General features: G+C 42.1%; 1 protein-coding gene across 5 annotated transcripts in view; it reads right to left on the bottom strand.

The window, feature by feature from the left end:
- Nucleotides 1-16,026, bottom strand: part of ARHGAP26 (Rho GTPase activating protein 26) — a 414,246-nt gene that overhangs the window by 68,272 nt on the left and 329,948 nt on the right. For all 5 annotated transcript variants that reach the window (XM_032404464.1, XM_032404465.1, XM_032404462.1 and 2 more), the window contains one exon: nucleotides 7,492-7,645. In XM_032404464.1, the coding sequence (XP_032260355.1) occupies nucleotides 7,492-7,645 (154 nt within the window). The remainder of the gene's footprint in view (nucleotides 1-7,491; nucleotides 7,646-16,026) is intronic.

The following is a 16,026-nucleotide window of genomic DNA, read 5'->3' on the forward strand; positions in this document are numbered from 1 at the left end:
TTGGCATGAAATAGCACTTAGGAGATAAAATTACTTAAAAAAATATGCCATTTATTATCACCGTTTATTTTTTATTATTTTTTTAAGGATTTTATTTATTTATTTGACAGAGAGAGACAGTGACAGCAGGAACACAAGCAGGAGGAGTGGGAAAGGGAGAAGCAGGCTTCCCGCTGAGCAGGGAGCCCAATGCGGGGCTCGATCCCAGGACTCTGGGATCATCACCTGAGCCGAAGGCAGACACTTAACGACTGAGCCACCCAGGCGCCCCTATTATCACTGTTTAATGCATATTACTCATTTTGTGATTCATTTGGTCTCTATAAGTTATGCACAGTTATGCACACAGCTCGATCGTGTGGGATGTGGACGTTTCCAAATTGTTCGGCAACAGGCATGCCTAGCCCCCAGCTGGTCTTGGTTTAAAGCGGGGCAGCACCTGCCCTCAGAGAAGTTCCTCCTTTTCACCGATAACTTAATGACTGGACTGACAGTTCCAGTTTCGGATTCTTCAATTCCAGGTGGGAAGCTTGTGGGGGGAAGGTGAGGAGAAGAGCCTGGGACATCTCTCTGCCCACAAGAAAGACATACCAAGGCTGCGGGGATATAGGGAGAGAAAGGGAATCTCTGAGAGGAAGGAGGACAAGAGGTCCTCCAAAATAAAATTAATTGCTATTCACAGTGCTAAATGTATGAGGTAACAAAAGATGATCCCATTTAATCTTCCCAACACCTTTTTGAGAAGGTATAATTCCTGTTTTATAGATGGGGAAACTGAGGCAGAAAGAACTAAAGCAAAAACTCTCATTTGTTTATCACTGTACCTTCAGCATTCAGGATAACGCCTGGCCCACAGTAGGTGTTCAAACAGTATTTGCTAAATGGATGTTGACTGAATTAAGTAAAACACAAGTAAAATTTTGGAGATAGCTCTCAAGTTTTCCCCAGATTTTATCGGAGAGCAGCTGAATCAAATTCAGGAGCCAACAGTGCTTCAGAGAAACAATGCTGCCTGGAAGCAGGCCTTGTTTATCCTCTGAATTCCAGGGACTGTTCTCTTGCCTCTCACTGGCCACTAAGAGGTAGAGGGCGGTTGACTCTGGCACAATTTGAAGGCATTTGGCATGAGCACATCTTTTAGGTCACCAGAAATAACTTGGAAATGCATGTGTGTGTGTGTGTGTGTGTGTGTGTGTGTGTTAAGTGGAAAGGACAAGAAAAATTCGTTTTATTTCAGAGGCTACTGGGCAGTGAGTTATTTTCTAGGGGTGGGGACCACTCAGGCAGGGAGAACTCCAAGCTTGGGTTCCTCCCATGGCTACCTCCTAGCATGCTTTCCATCTTAATAAGCCCCTCCATCCCTACCCCAGCAGTCTGAAGCATTCACCTAGTAGTTTTTAACTTGAGGGAATTACTGCAGTATTTTATGTCCCTAGTGGGATGTCCCCTACCTTTTTTCTTAGCATCTGTTTACTTCCTTCTTAAAAATCACTATCTTCCAGAAAGGCGGTGGCACAAGGCCAACACCACTGGTCATTGTGAGAGTGGAGAGTGATTTTCATTTTGTCAGTCCTTTCTAAGCACCCTTTGAACCACCTCCATAGTTAGAGACAGGTCAGCCCCACTTCTTACAGCACAGGGAGCAGGGGATAGGCGCGCTCAGAGCCAAGGATAGGCACCAGCCAGTCTATGTTGGTGCCAGAAGTGAAACCTCGCTTTCCTGCTTTCCATGCCACTGTGTGAGCTATCTTTCTGATTGCCTCAGTCATTAGCTATGGGTTTTGTTTTGCTTAACTTCTTAGAATCTCACTTATGAGTCATTTGTTTTCAAAGAAGATTCTGAAAATTGACAGGCTGGTCTCCATGCTGCCACTCTCTATGGTGAGAGCCTTTCGTACCTTTCTACCTTACCCAGGCAACCCAACATCCTCCCAAGGCAGTTTGAGGATTCTGAGGTCACAAAAGCAGAGGCCTGTGTCATTTAACTACTGCTGAATAAACTGACCTCAACTCAATGGCTTAAAAAACCACGATGTATTATTCCTCATGCATTTGTGGGTTGAAGAGCAGCTTTTCTATTAGTCCTTCCTGGACTCATTCATGTGGCTGCATTCAACTGACGGGTGGCCTGGGGTTGGGCATGCCTGGGACAGTCGGGCTTCTCTCTCCAATAGTCTTGCATGCCGAAGAAGACTAGACTAGACTCTACATGGCGCTGGATTCCAGGAAAATGAGATGGGAAACTGCAAGGCCTTGTGAGCTGGGCTCAGATGTTACACACAGTATCATTTGTACCATATTCTATTGGCCAAATCAAGGCAGGAGATGAAGGCCAGCCTAGATCCAAGGACTCCACCCCTTCACGGGTGCTGCAAAGATTCTTTGGCCGTATTTCATCTCTCATAGGCCTACAGCCAGGAGATAAGGAGTGAAGCAGGCCAGTTGTGAGAAGATAGCCACCGTGGCGAGCATCACCTGTTACCAAGTAACACATGGATTTAGGGTGGCCAAATCTTCTAACTTTTCAAAAGAAGTTGGAAATATAGATTTAAAAAAAATGTATTAATTTTTCAGAGCAGTTTTAGGTTTACAGAAAAATTGCTCAAAATAACTCAGAGTTTCCATATAACCTCTCCCTACTGCCTAAATTCCCCTGTAATTAATATCTTTCATGAGTGAGGTACATTTATTAGTAATATTAATTACATTAACTAATATATCAGTTACATTAGGATTCACTCTGTGTTCTATTGGTTTTATAGCTTTGGACAAATGCATAATAATCCGGCATCTACTATTATACAGTATCATACAGAGTGGTATCACTGCCCTAAAAATGCCCAGTGTTCCACCTTTGCACCCTTCCTCCCCACTCATCTTTTCACTGACTCTATAGTTTTGTCTTTTCCGGAATGTCGTATAGTTGGTATCATACCACACACTATGGCATTTTCACAGTGCCTTCTTTCACTGAGTAATCTGAACTCAAGCCTCATTCAGGTCTTTTCCTGACTTCATAGCTCTCTTCTTTTTATCACTGGATTATATTCCATTGTCTGGATGTACCACAGTTTGTTTATCCATTCACCTACTGAGGAACGTCTTGTTTGCTTCCAAGTTTTGGCAATAACAAATAAAGCTGCTATAAATATCTGTGGGCAGATTTTTGTGTGAACTTAAGTTTTCAACTCATTTGAGTGAACACCTATGAGTATGACTGCTGGACTGTGTTGTATGAGAAATCTATGTTTAGCTTCGTAGGAAACTGCCTAATTGTCTTTCAAAAGGGGGGTCTCGTTTTGCATTCCCACCAGCAATGCATGAGAGCTCCTGTTGCTCCACACCCTTACAACACTTGGTGTTGTCACTGTTTTTGATTTTAGGCATTCTAATAGGTGCACAGAGATATCTCATTGTTGTAATTTGCAATTCCCTAATGACATTAGATGTTGAGCATCTTTTCATATGCTTATTTGCATCTAAATGTCTTCCTTGGTGAGGTGACTGCCCAGATCTTTTCCCCAGTTTTTAATTGGGTTGTTTACATATTATTGGATTTTAAGAGCTCTTTGTATATTTTGGATACTGATCTTTTATCAGATATGTGTTTTGTAAATATTTTCTCCTACTCTGGGCTTGGCTTTTCTTTCTCTTAATAGTGTCTTTCATAGAGCACAAGTTTTTTTTTTTTTCATAGAGTTTATTTTTATTTTTTTATTGTTATGTTAATCCCCATACATTACATCATTAGTTTTAGATGTAGTGTTCCATGATTCATTGTTTGTGCATAACACCCAGTCATAGAGCACAAGTTTTTAACCTTAATGAAGTTCAACTTACAAATTTTTTCTTTCATGGATCATGTACCTAGTCATTGCCAAACCCAAGGTCACCTAGATTTTCTCTTATGTCATCTTCCAGAAATTTCAGTTTTGCATTTTACATTTCAGTCTAGGATCCATTTTGAGTTAATTTTTTGAAAGGTGTCAAATCTATATCTAGATTTTTATTTGCATGTGAATGTCTAGTTGTTCCAGCACAAAAAGTTGGTTTATACTTTAAAAGGGGGGGGCACCTAGCTGGCTCAGCTGGGCTCGAACTCACAACCCCAAGATAAATAATTTAATGCTTAAATAAATAAATAAATGTTGGTTTGTTATTAATTTTTTTTGGTGGTAGTGGTAGGGGAGGAAGGAAGCTCCCCCTCTACCAACACACATGTCTGTAGGCTGTTTTTCTCCATCCTGGATCATCTTTGCCTCCCTCATCCCCCTTACCTGCAGTGAACTTCATCCATCCATATTAATCTATTTAATCTTACTTAACACCAACCTCACACTTTCACTATCCACTTTTTCCAATATTCTGACTGGTACTCAACATGATCAGTTAATAGTTGGTGAACTCTAAAACCACTTATGAGCTATAAATCCCATTTAGCATTGCTATATACCACTGTCCTTCCTCCTTAGCCAGACTGTAAACTCTTGGCGAGGCCAGGAATCCTCCTGTTCTCATTTACCCCTGGTAGCTTAGCAGAGGTCTGGGCACAAAATATGTCAGCAATAGTTGCTGACAATTTTAGACTACTTGGACTTTGGTCCTGACTTACCAAGTGTCCTTTCATCTTCAAGAGGGATGGCTATGCTTTAGGAAGTCCAGCTGAGGACCTGCCAAAGGTGTAAACTCTGCAACCTTGCCCTGACATGGCCAGAATGGTGCATCTCTAATTTTGATGCCCAATTTAGTGTTATGCCCACACAAACAAGAGGGCCCTGATCTCCTTGGAAAATTAGGAAAGATTTACCAATGAGACAGCAAAATGTGGTCTCTAAAGTGCTAAAGGATGCTGAGTCACAAAGCATGTTCCTTTCATTATGATGGTTACATGGCCATAATGACCATTCCAGTCATTACGAAAACAATGAAAAACAAATGAATGAAATAAAAAGGAGAATGGACAGTTTCTGGTGACTGGCTCCCCACCTCATGCCTAATTAATAATCCAAGTAATGGTTATCCCCCACCCTCTGATTTTGTTTTCTGTTTTCATCTGCATCATTAAGTGTTCCCATTCAAGGATCTCTATGTACTTCAAAGTGAACAATGATGGAGGGAATGAAAGGGTCCCGAACTGAGGTTGGGGCCAGTGGTCTCCGAGGTTGTGACTGAACCCAATCTCCACGGCATACTGTGCTGACAGACTTCTCAGAATTGGTTTTCTCCAGGAAAGTACTGTGGCTTCTATTTGCCAGGATCACCTAGCTTCTGTCTATGGCCCACCCAAGCAAACAGCAGGCAGAAAAAACGAGGGAGGCCCAAACTCGGATATGGCACATTCACGGCCCTGGGTTTCCAAAACAGGCAGCGAAGCTCCCGCAGAGCTCAAGGGGCCCTCGGGGTGGGCCTCAGGGCGGCTGAGGCAAACTCTGCAGTCAGGGTGGGCAGCTGCACTGCCTCTGCCTCAGGAACAGCCTGGAGCCCAAGACTCACAGGCGCCAGGCAGGTGTTCACTCAGCCTGGAAGGGCAGCAGACTTGTTGGCAACATCCACAATCCTACCTCCAACTTTCCTTGAAAGTCAAACAAAGTACAACTGTTCCTGACATCACTCTTCCTGCCCTGGGAAAGCCCCCAAATTCTGTAGCAGGCAAGCAACGGTCCCCATGGATGGTGTAAAGTGGGCCGAGTGACCCCCAGTGTTTTATGTAAAACAAATCACATCTAGACAACTGAAAAATAAAAATCTCAAGTCCCCTCCTCTAGGACCTGTTTAAAAGACATTGCCCCCTTTTTACCACTTAGCCGCCAAAGCAGCCTCTTTAGACATACCATACTCAGTGGTGACTCGGTGCTCCCAGCTGCTAAAAACAAAGATTAAAGAGGGGTGCCTGGGTGGCTCGGTTAAGCATCTGCCTTCGGCTCGGGTCATGATCCCAGGGGCCTGGGATTGAGCCCCACGTTGGGCTCCTTGCTCAGCGGGGAGACTGCATCTCCCTCGGCCCCTCCCCTGCTCTTTCTCTCTCTCTTGCTCACTTCTTCTCTCTAAAATAAATAAATAAAATCTTAAAAAAAAAAACCCACAAAGATTAAAGACCATTAAATGATACTGCTGGCTAAGATCAGGGACAGTAAGCAACCTGGGCTAGAAATTCAACCTTGCTCATGCTGAGCAACAAATGACAGGTACAGAAGTTTAAACAAAATGGGGAATAAAAAAGGAGATAAAAAAGAAACAAGAATCTCCTTCAAGTCTAGGAAAGCAGGTATAGGAGTGCTTAACAAGCCAGGCAGCGAGGGATGGAGACTCCACAGGCAAGTCTGGCCATGGAGAAGTAGAAGAGACTCACTGCCCTTAAGCTGAACGAGTTTTCCCAGTACATGATTTCATTTTATGCTACTGTTTCGTTTGCAGTAAAAGTATTCCTTAAGTCCATTTTAGAGTCTTTCTCCCCCTGAGCCTTAATATCCCTTAGTCTCTTCTAAGGCAAAAATTGTTGGTCCCATTTTGCAGATCCACAAATATCTTAAAAGAGATAGAACGGCAGGGTGTGACTGTGTAACCACGGCCCGGAGATGGGCAGGAAAAGGTTCTGATATCCTGGTGTCTCACCAGGTGAAATGACTGCCCTGAAGACAATCTGCGGCTGAACTTCGAACTGTTTTCACTAGAGAAAGGCAAAGTCAACTCTGTTCTTCCCGAGTTTTATCCAACCACAGCCTGAGAGTCCAGCTGTTCTGGTCATGGCCTCACATACTTTCTGCAGAGGCTCTAGTTGACAAGATTTATGCGGTGGTCTGAAGAAGCATGCTAAGCAGTGTGGGAGGAAACCACAAGGGAGGACTTTCTGGCCCTAGCACAGTGGATATCTAGTTTCTGTGGAGGACCGGACAAGCAGCTCTAAAACTGCCTGTCTCGGTTATGGGTGCTTACCACCCAAGGGTGAAGCAAAAAGGTTCTTCTTTTTCCTAGTCTCTGGTATGTCATCACAGTCATGCTAAGGGTTTAGGATCTCAACACTGAAGGGCTACTGGAGGGCTTTTCTTTCTAGAAGTGGACACAGAAGTGGCACTGGACATATTCCACATCATCAGGGAGAAAGGAAACCAGGACAACATAAACGAGTGAAACAGACTTGGCTACTGATCCACTGAGTTGCTACAGTGTCTGGATGTTTTATAAAACTAAAAGAAATCGCTTTTCATGCCCAGCAGCCAGCACAGTCAATAGCCATCACCAAAGCCATCTCAGCAGGAGGGTAAATCAAAGATCACCAAGGCCAAGAAGCAGTATGTTAAGAATAATGATTCCCTTCTGAGATGATGATGCTCAAAAAATCCACAACAAACTAGCCAAGCTCCACATTTAGGAAGAAGGTTAAAATCACGTTCATGGGACAATGCTCAAAGTCAGATGGGGCCAGAGCATAAATTCCGGGCGGGATGGCTGAGCAAGGGCCGACTGTGGAAGGCAGTTGGACATCATACTTACAGTGAGTTGGGCCGGGTGGGTTTGAGCACATCCAGGTCCGGGTCACTGGAGTTCATGTTGGGCTGCAAGCTGCTGCTGGAATTAAGGATGCTATTTGCATTTGATGAGACGACAGATTCCAAACTGGAGTTGATGATGCTGTTTCTTTGTTCCTCTGGAGAAAAACAAAGCGACAAACCCCATATTACTACTATTTCATAAGGATAGTTTGTTTTGACATATACAAAAACCTACCAATAATGAGAATGGATTGAGACCTCAGCAAAGCTCAGAAGACATAGGAAAGGATAAGGTTTACAGGTGGGAAAGGAAGAGGAAAGGAAGAGGAACAGGTGACTTGTGACTTTGGAGAAAACCCCCCTCTGCTCAGCCTGATAGGACAGACCAGCCATTTTCCTAAGAGTGACCCTACCACTGCACCATAAATTGTGTGTCTTCTTTTGACTGGTAGATGGGCAGAACACAGAGCGGCCTTCATAGCGCCCTTGTATTCAATGAGGTCCTCTTGGTTTCTGTGACATTCACCTTTTATTCTAAAACTCCTGCCCCCAATATGGTCTTAATTCCCAGGGCCATGTCCTACCTCCAATTCTACAGCACCTCACCATAAAATATCTACTACTTACTTGGTCATCAACATCCTTATGACTCTGCAGTCTACATTCCTGACCACTCCCAAGACACCCTCCTGGGTTGCCTCCAGCTCCATGTATTTGATGTCTAGCTTCAAGTCAGTTCTTTAATTAATAGATCTATAAGGGCTACAGAGTCGTCTGCATATAAAAAACTGAGTCCATGGTCCACACAGTCATATTAGTGCTTGGAGAGTATTACTAATCCCAGAGGGAGGAAACCTGAGTTCTATTCAAGACTCCACCCCTGCCGGGCTGAGTGGCCTCAGGCAATTTTCACTCTGTTTCTTGGCTAATGCATCTGTAAAATGGGGATAATGAAAACTGCCTTGCACAGCTCAAGGAGTTCATAAGGATCAAATGGGATCATATGCAAGAATGCATTTTGTAAACTTCAGAACACTGTTCGAAGATAAGAACTTTCTGTTTCTTCCCATCTTTAAAAACTTGGAACCATGTGCTGAAGAAAACATTTTTGGGATAAATCAGCTAAATGGCACAGGCACCACTGCTGTAGCAAAATATCAGAGTCCTGGAATGTCATTCTCATCCCACATTCATTACAGATACACCATAATGAAATCAGCTGATGCTGCGGGCAGTCAATTCACTTATCAGGAAACAGCCTACGTGGATTAATCCTCACTGGACCTTTGAAACAAGCTGGAGGTATACCATGTCCCTAAGAAGACAGACTGGACTCACTGACATGGTGGTTTAGAGGCTGGCATTTGAACTCTTCAAGCAATAAAAGGGGTGATGTGATAAAAAAATACTTTTCCATTTATACTAGTCATGTGCATAAAAATTTATCATGCTTATGAGATGATGTTAGAGTAATCTTTACATTTAATACACACACACTCATTCACACACACACACACACACACACACACACACCCAAACACTCAAACACCCCTAATATCTTGACAAATTCTCAATGCCATGTTTAAAACCCTGCAGAAGAGTCAAAAACTCCATGAGGCTATTGGGAGATTTCTGAACTCTAAGTAGATTTTGAAAAAAGTAGATTATTAATTTGATTCCTGAGATTTGAAACTATTCATATCTCAAGAGCTTAAGTTCCAAACAGAAACAACAACAAAGAAAGAGAAACCAAAAGAGTTACAATGCACCCAGATTTAGGAGAACTAACAGGGACTTTGAATGGGAACTTGCTATCAGGAAGAAAAACAACTCTAAAATTACATAATTAGGGGATCACTGAGAAAATGGATATGCCACTTACCAGTATTAATCAGTGCAAACTTTCCTTTGCACAAAATACTCATGTTGAGATTTCTGAAAAAGACTGAGAAGCCCAAGACCACCATATAGAAAAGGGCACTCAACACACTTCTCTGGGGTTCAATGAAGACAATTTCTGCTTCACAGGGAAGGAGAGGTGAGTAGTTTTATTAACTCTAGTTTGAGGCCAACTTTGCATGATGTAATTTTCTGGATTCACAGGAAACCAAAGAGTATAACCATAGCTCATATTTCTCCTGTGATTATATTTACTTGCCCTTAAGAGGACTATGATTCTATAAATTAAAAACAATACCTTGCTAAAAACATATTAGTTTTTCTAAAATATTATTGGGACTTTTTTTCCTGCCTTACTATCCATTAGAAAAAGGGTATCTGAGATGGAATTTTCTTCAATTTTCATCTATTCAGTGAATACTTATTGGGAACACATTCCCAGATAATGAACATCCCTACACTAATTCCTAGGTATTTTATTCAGATGTATACTAGAATATTTATTAGTAACTTGCATATACTTATTTGTTCACATGTCTACCTTCCTCGGTAGACTAGGAGCAACCTAAGATTGAACATGTGACAGATAAAGCTTTGAAATCATAACTGAAAAAAAAATAGATAAAGATGCTTTCCTTTATATAACACTTTATCAGAATCCTAACCTCATATAAGAATCTGATTCTATAAATGGGATTTGGGTAAAATTTTTGAGAACTTATCTTCTGTTACAGTATTACAGACTGGCTTTTCTCCATGAGCTAAGCAAGGAACACTGCTGCATATGGAAACTGACATTTGTCTTAGATGAACCCACACGAGAATGAGGATGGGGTGGACAATGAGAATCCAACCCTGCCTGGCCTAGAAAAGCCACAAAAATTAAATGGGTGGCAACCCCCAAACTGAAGTCGAGGATTTCTAGTATTTCATTCAGTGGAGGTCACTAGAACTCTTTTTTAGGAAGTAAATCCTTTTTGAGATTCTATTTTGACTTGTATTTAGGTACTGCGAGCCTTGCACATATGGCAAAACCTCTAACAAAATGACAACAAAAGCAAAAGATCAAGAAAAGGTGTCCTTTGTCCAAAAAGAAAATACAGAAAAAAATTAATCATAAAATTTCATAGTTTTGCAGTCAAGATAGCCAAATACGCATCTAAACAGTCAGACTCTTTACCAGTATGCCTCGATGGGCCACATGATAAGGAATTCTGGAAACCTGGCACTCTCGGACTATAAGACCACTACAGTTTTATTGGACATAGTGAGACTGAGAACATCTAAGGTGGATAGGCTTCTGAGCTGAAATGCTGACAATCCCTATTGAGGGTGAGCAGGACAGTGAGAGTCATTCCAGAGAAGAGGTGGAGAGTAAAATCAACAGCAATTCAAATGTTTTAGTGGTATGGCAAACTATACTGAGACAAATTCTAAAGCATTTGGCATGAATTAAGAAAAAAAAGAGAACATGATTCAGTAATGTCACTCCAAACAGGGGGATCTTTGTCAGGTGGGCAAATGAGTACTTCCCCTAACAGAAAACATAATGAGAACAGGCAGCCTAAAACACTATTTAAAAAAAAATTAAATTAACCAAATCTTTCCAATACCAGACCTGGACTTCTCTGAGACATCGATGATTCAAACTAGCTCTGGCATCCTCATCACAAGGTATAAGAAAGACTGATGGCAATTACATTGCTGAAGAAAAGGAAATTATAGGCTAGGGAGGGGACTGAAAAAGAAAAACAACAACAGTTATGAGTCAAAGCAAAAGGATCACGGAGAACCCCTTAAATGACCAAAAGAGAAAGAATACTTACAACTCAGGAGTATTCCTAAACTGGATGAACTCAGTGGGGATGTTTGCCTTCTTCAAACATGTTTGTCAACAAGAATCTCTCTTCGTTTTAGTCACAGAAGACAAGAGCTCAGAAGCAAGGAAATGATAAAATAAATCCCCTAACAAATGTAAACATGTATGGGTAAGTGATGAATGTTTTCATGAACGTAGTTTCTATGAAGAGTGATAAACTAGATGTGGTCCTAGTGCTGAGAAATGCAAACTACTCGGGGCAGGGGCACGTATGCCCCTACAGAACCCCTCGAGCATCTATTACAGTGACCTGCGAGGTCAGCATCGGTCACACGTTCCTGGCACCTGGCCCGTGCATAATATACACTAAAGCTCCATGAATGGTTACAAGACAAATAATAAATATAAGGTGACAATAAGCAATGAAAATGTATTCTGCTGGCACAGAAAGAGGAAGTTCCAAGTGACTGAATTTTCCAGGTGCTTCATACAGGGACCACTAATGTCCTTGAAACCAAAGTAATGGTTACAGTGGACAGAGTCTGTGTTTTTTGTACAAATCAGGAGTGGAAAAATATGACTATGCAACCAAATCACTGCAACTAGAAAAAGAAAGCCACAGAATAATTTTGGTGATATTGTACTTGTTCTGGGGGTTGCCATGGAAATCTGGGAGCTAAGCAACTTCACTTTCCATATTTACCAAGTGACTCCTGCTCACTCTAATGACAATCCCTCCCCATCCCCACACCCCCCATACAAAAGGCAGGGTCTCTGTTTATCACAGAACCCAGAAGCAGGGCCAGGAATGCACATGCAGAACCAAACCGAATTCACGTGTCTCGGCAAGCCTCAACGCTCTGGCCCACTGAATACACAGAGTGGGAGGATAAATAGGAAACACAGACTTGCAAAGTCACTTTGGGGGAGGTTTCCCACCACGCATGGAAGTCTGTCAGAATACGGGCTAACATCATCTTTCCATGATGTCTGAGACTAGCTGTCAAAAAAAGGGAAGAAGAAATGTTCTTTAACAGTAGCTCATGATGCCTCACAGAGCCCTAAGGAGGGAATGTGCTCTCTACATGATCAAACAGGGAGGAAAGGGAGTTACCAGACTGATGGAAGTTCTGCAAAGACACAGGCTTTCGACAAAAAATATTAAGACAAAAGCAAAATACCCAGAGGCTTTCCCTTGCTGTGGTAGGGAGAGAGGTGTACTTTCTTCTGCTTATTAAAGTTTTGCAATGAAGTCTGTAATGTATCATCCTGACAAGATATGATGATAATAGAATGGCAGCTTAATGAATTTTGCAATAAAAAATGATGAGTGCACAGCAATTTCTGAGTTTACCATCTCTGGGAAACACCCAAGTACATGAGAAGCTTGGAATCAGACTTTCTGAAGCAATTTTTTTCTTTGTAGTTTTTGTTCCTGATAATAGTGGCGTGCCAAGCCACACTAAAATCTGAGGTGGTATGATTTCATGTTGACCCAGTGTCAGTCCCTATGATAAAAATAATCTCAAAAAGCAGTTTGAGCAATGTGTTTGGGCACATAAAAACAGTTTGGGCAATGTTTCAAAAATAGTCTTAAAAAAACAGTTTGGGCAATGACGGACTAAACAGTGAATTGATAAGTAAAAAATGTGGTCAATCTGTTCTTTTATCCATAGGACATACTACATGATATTACAACTTTTGGCAGGTCGTCTTCAACAAAAACTACCAATTTTGGTTCCATGTGGAGTGACTGACTTATTTCCTACTCATTGTGCTCATAATAACCCTTCTCTTTGCAAAGGGAAAAAAATGCTAATAAAACTGGATTTCGGGCGCCTGGGTGGCTCAGTTGGTTAAGCGACTGCCTTCGGCTCAGGTCATGATCCTGGAGTCCCTGGATCGAGTCCCGCATCGGGCTCCCTGCTCGGCAGGGAGTCTGCTTCTCCCTCTGACCCTCCCCCCTCTCATGTGCTTGCTCTCTCTCATTCTCTCTCTCTCAAATAAATAAGTAAAATCTTAAAAAAAAAAAAACAACTTTTCTTTAAAAAAAAAAAACTGGATTTCATGAGCGAACGGGGGAATCATTGTGCCCAGGACAGGCCCAGGACTGAAATGATTCACAGGAAAGAGGCGTGGAGGCACAATGGGGAAGACCATCCCCGAAACAACACCATTTCAAAAACCACAATGTAGAAACGAACCTCTACATAATGGCTGGACAGGGAGTTGAGTGATCAGAGTTAAATAGGTACTCCGCTACTTATAACATAGTGTTTTTTTCCAGCTGAGAACTTGCTTTTGAGTAGGGATGTTGTTCCTTGAATCTCTGGTTCCCAGGTAAGCGAGGGAGTCCACTACAGACTGCTTATATTATTGCTCATTAAATATATATATATATTTACTTATTTTTATACCATGACTCACTGCAAAATGGGCTTGAGATAGTAATAAAGTGTGTGAATAGGTAGTTTGTTTTTAATAATATAAAAATTAGTCAATACATAATAAATATGCATTCCTAATTTAGAAGTACAGAAAAGCATACAAATATTCTATATGCATTTTGTTGTGGAAATGTCTAGTCGTTTTTCTATATATAGAAAAATACATATATATACTTTTCTTTTAACAAAATGGTATAACACCATAACAATAATGAGTTACCTGCTTTGTTCACTAACTGATAAAGCCAGACACATAAGACCGTAATATGCTTTTTTTTACATTTAATGATCTACCTTGAACTTTTTTCTTGCCATTAGCTTTTCAGGGCATCATTTTTTAAATGGCCACATCAACTATGTGGTTTTCAGTCACACACGGTAACTAAGGATAATTAATCCAAGAGCCACATGACACCTTAGTCTGTGCGACAGTAAGATTCCATGTGGATAAACGTGTCACCTGCCAAAACAAACAGGTGTGTCCAGAGCACCCAGGATCTGCAGAGGCAAAACCTGAGAACAGGCACATGCTGCAGCCTTGAGTGCCTGGAGAAAGGCATTATGTAAGCCTCTGAATAGTATGAATTCCCAGTTCTTTTTCAATAAGGAAGACACAAATGAGAAGTATATGAGCTGAATTCTTAACCTCTCACTGGGTCTGTCTGGGAGAGGGTCCAGGATGAATTAAATGCACTAAAGGAATTAATGAGAGCTATAATCCCAGCAGCTAGTTAGTGTGATCCATGTAAAACAAAGCCCAAGAATCTATTCCCACCCCCCAGCCCCAGCAATGCTGTACAACTCATCCCAGCTGCTGATGTATTTGAATTCAAGCATCAAATCAGCTCTCTCTGGGGCCACAGTGACTCTGCATTCCCCTCATAAATGGGCCTCTTCTTTGGAATCTGCATGATCCAGAGGTGGAATATTTCTTTAGTGAAATGTAATGTAAAACTATAGTCTGATGATAATCATCACAATTGTAGCCAAAGTTTATTAGGTGCTTACTATGTTCTAGGCCCAGTATCAAGTACCTGACATACACTTGCACTGGCTCACTTAATCACGTAACTGCCCTCCAAGGAAGCTGTTCTTAGTGGGTGATTTTACAGATGAGCAAATGGAGGTTCAGAAAGGGAAAGTAATGCACTCCCGGTCTCAGGGCTGCTAGGTGACAGAGATGGCACTGAAACAGTGCAGGCTGCCTGCAAAACCCCTGCCTTCAGCCACCGTACCAGGCTGCCGCACACCTCAACAGAGTCAAAGAGATGTTCTGGTAGTGACAGAAATGAGCAACCTTGGCTGTTTGCCCCTTCTCCCAAGCCTGTGTGTCTCTCACTTTAGCTGGCATCAGCATCACCAGAGTGTTTTTAAAAATACAGATGCCAGGGTGCCTGGGTGGCTCAGTTGGTTAAGCATCTTGATCTTGATTTTGGCTCAGGTCATGATCTCAGGGTCTTGGGATCGAGCCCCACGGCTGGCTCCACACTCAGCATGGAGTCTGTTGAGACTCTCTCTCTCTCTCTCTCTCTCTCTCTCCCCCTTTGTACCCCCCCTGCTCTCTCTAATAAATAAATAAATCTTAAAAAAAAATATAGATACCTGAGCTCTAGTCAAGACCTCCTGATTCAGAATGTACCAGGGAGGAGGAGGAGAAGGAGGAGACCAGGCATCTGTATTTTTAATAAGCTCCTTACGATGTTCAAATGGACACTAAGTCTAAGAACTCCTGTTCCAAGAAACATGTTTCAATACCTTGGTGTAAGTCCTAAAAATCTGAGACAAAAATCAGTCATTAATGTCACCTTGTAATCTCTTAGAAGAACTTTATTTTTTTCAAGTAGGCTCCACACCCCAGCGTGGAGCCCAACGCGGGGCTTGAACTCAAACAACCCTGAGATCAAGACTTGAGCTGAGATCAAGAGTTGGATGCTTAACCGACTGAGCCACCCAGACGCCCCTCTTGGAAGAACTTTAAAAGGCACAAGACCTGGTTCCTGGTCCTCTCTAATCCTTCTGGCTCCACCTTCTACAGTTGTCCAGAAAAAGTACAGCTTCTAGGTCAGTACCTTTCATCTAGATATACCGCTCTCATTTCTGCTATATGATGTATCCATGTGGCAACTTGGAGATTAAATGTAATTTCCCTTGCTACCATTCATCTGGCAGCACAGCTGAAAAACCCTGTTCCATCTGTTCTGAGGTGATCACAAATGAGAGTGACTACCTTGGCCCAGCAAATTCAAGGTACTGCTGAATGCATACTCCTCTCTGCATAGTTGGTGCTAGATCTGGAGGGGCTGCTGCCTGCTGGTATGCATACTGAGGAAGCCGTTCAAGATGGTTCAAGTGCCCCCATGGCACCACTGCA

This window comes from Phoca vitulina, unplaced genomic scaffold, assembly GCF_004348235.1.
Source record: "Phoca vitulina isolate PV1807 unplaced genomic scaffold, GSC_HSeal_1.0 scaffold6, whole genome shotgun sequence".
Lineage (NCBI taxonomy): Eukaryota > Metazoa > Chordata > Mammalia > Carnivora > Phocidae > Phoca > Phoca vitulina.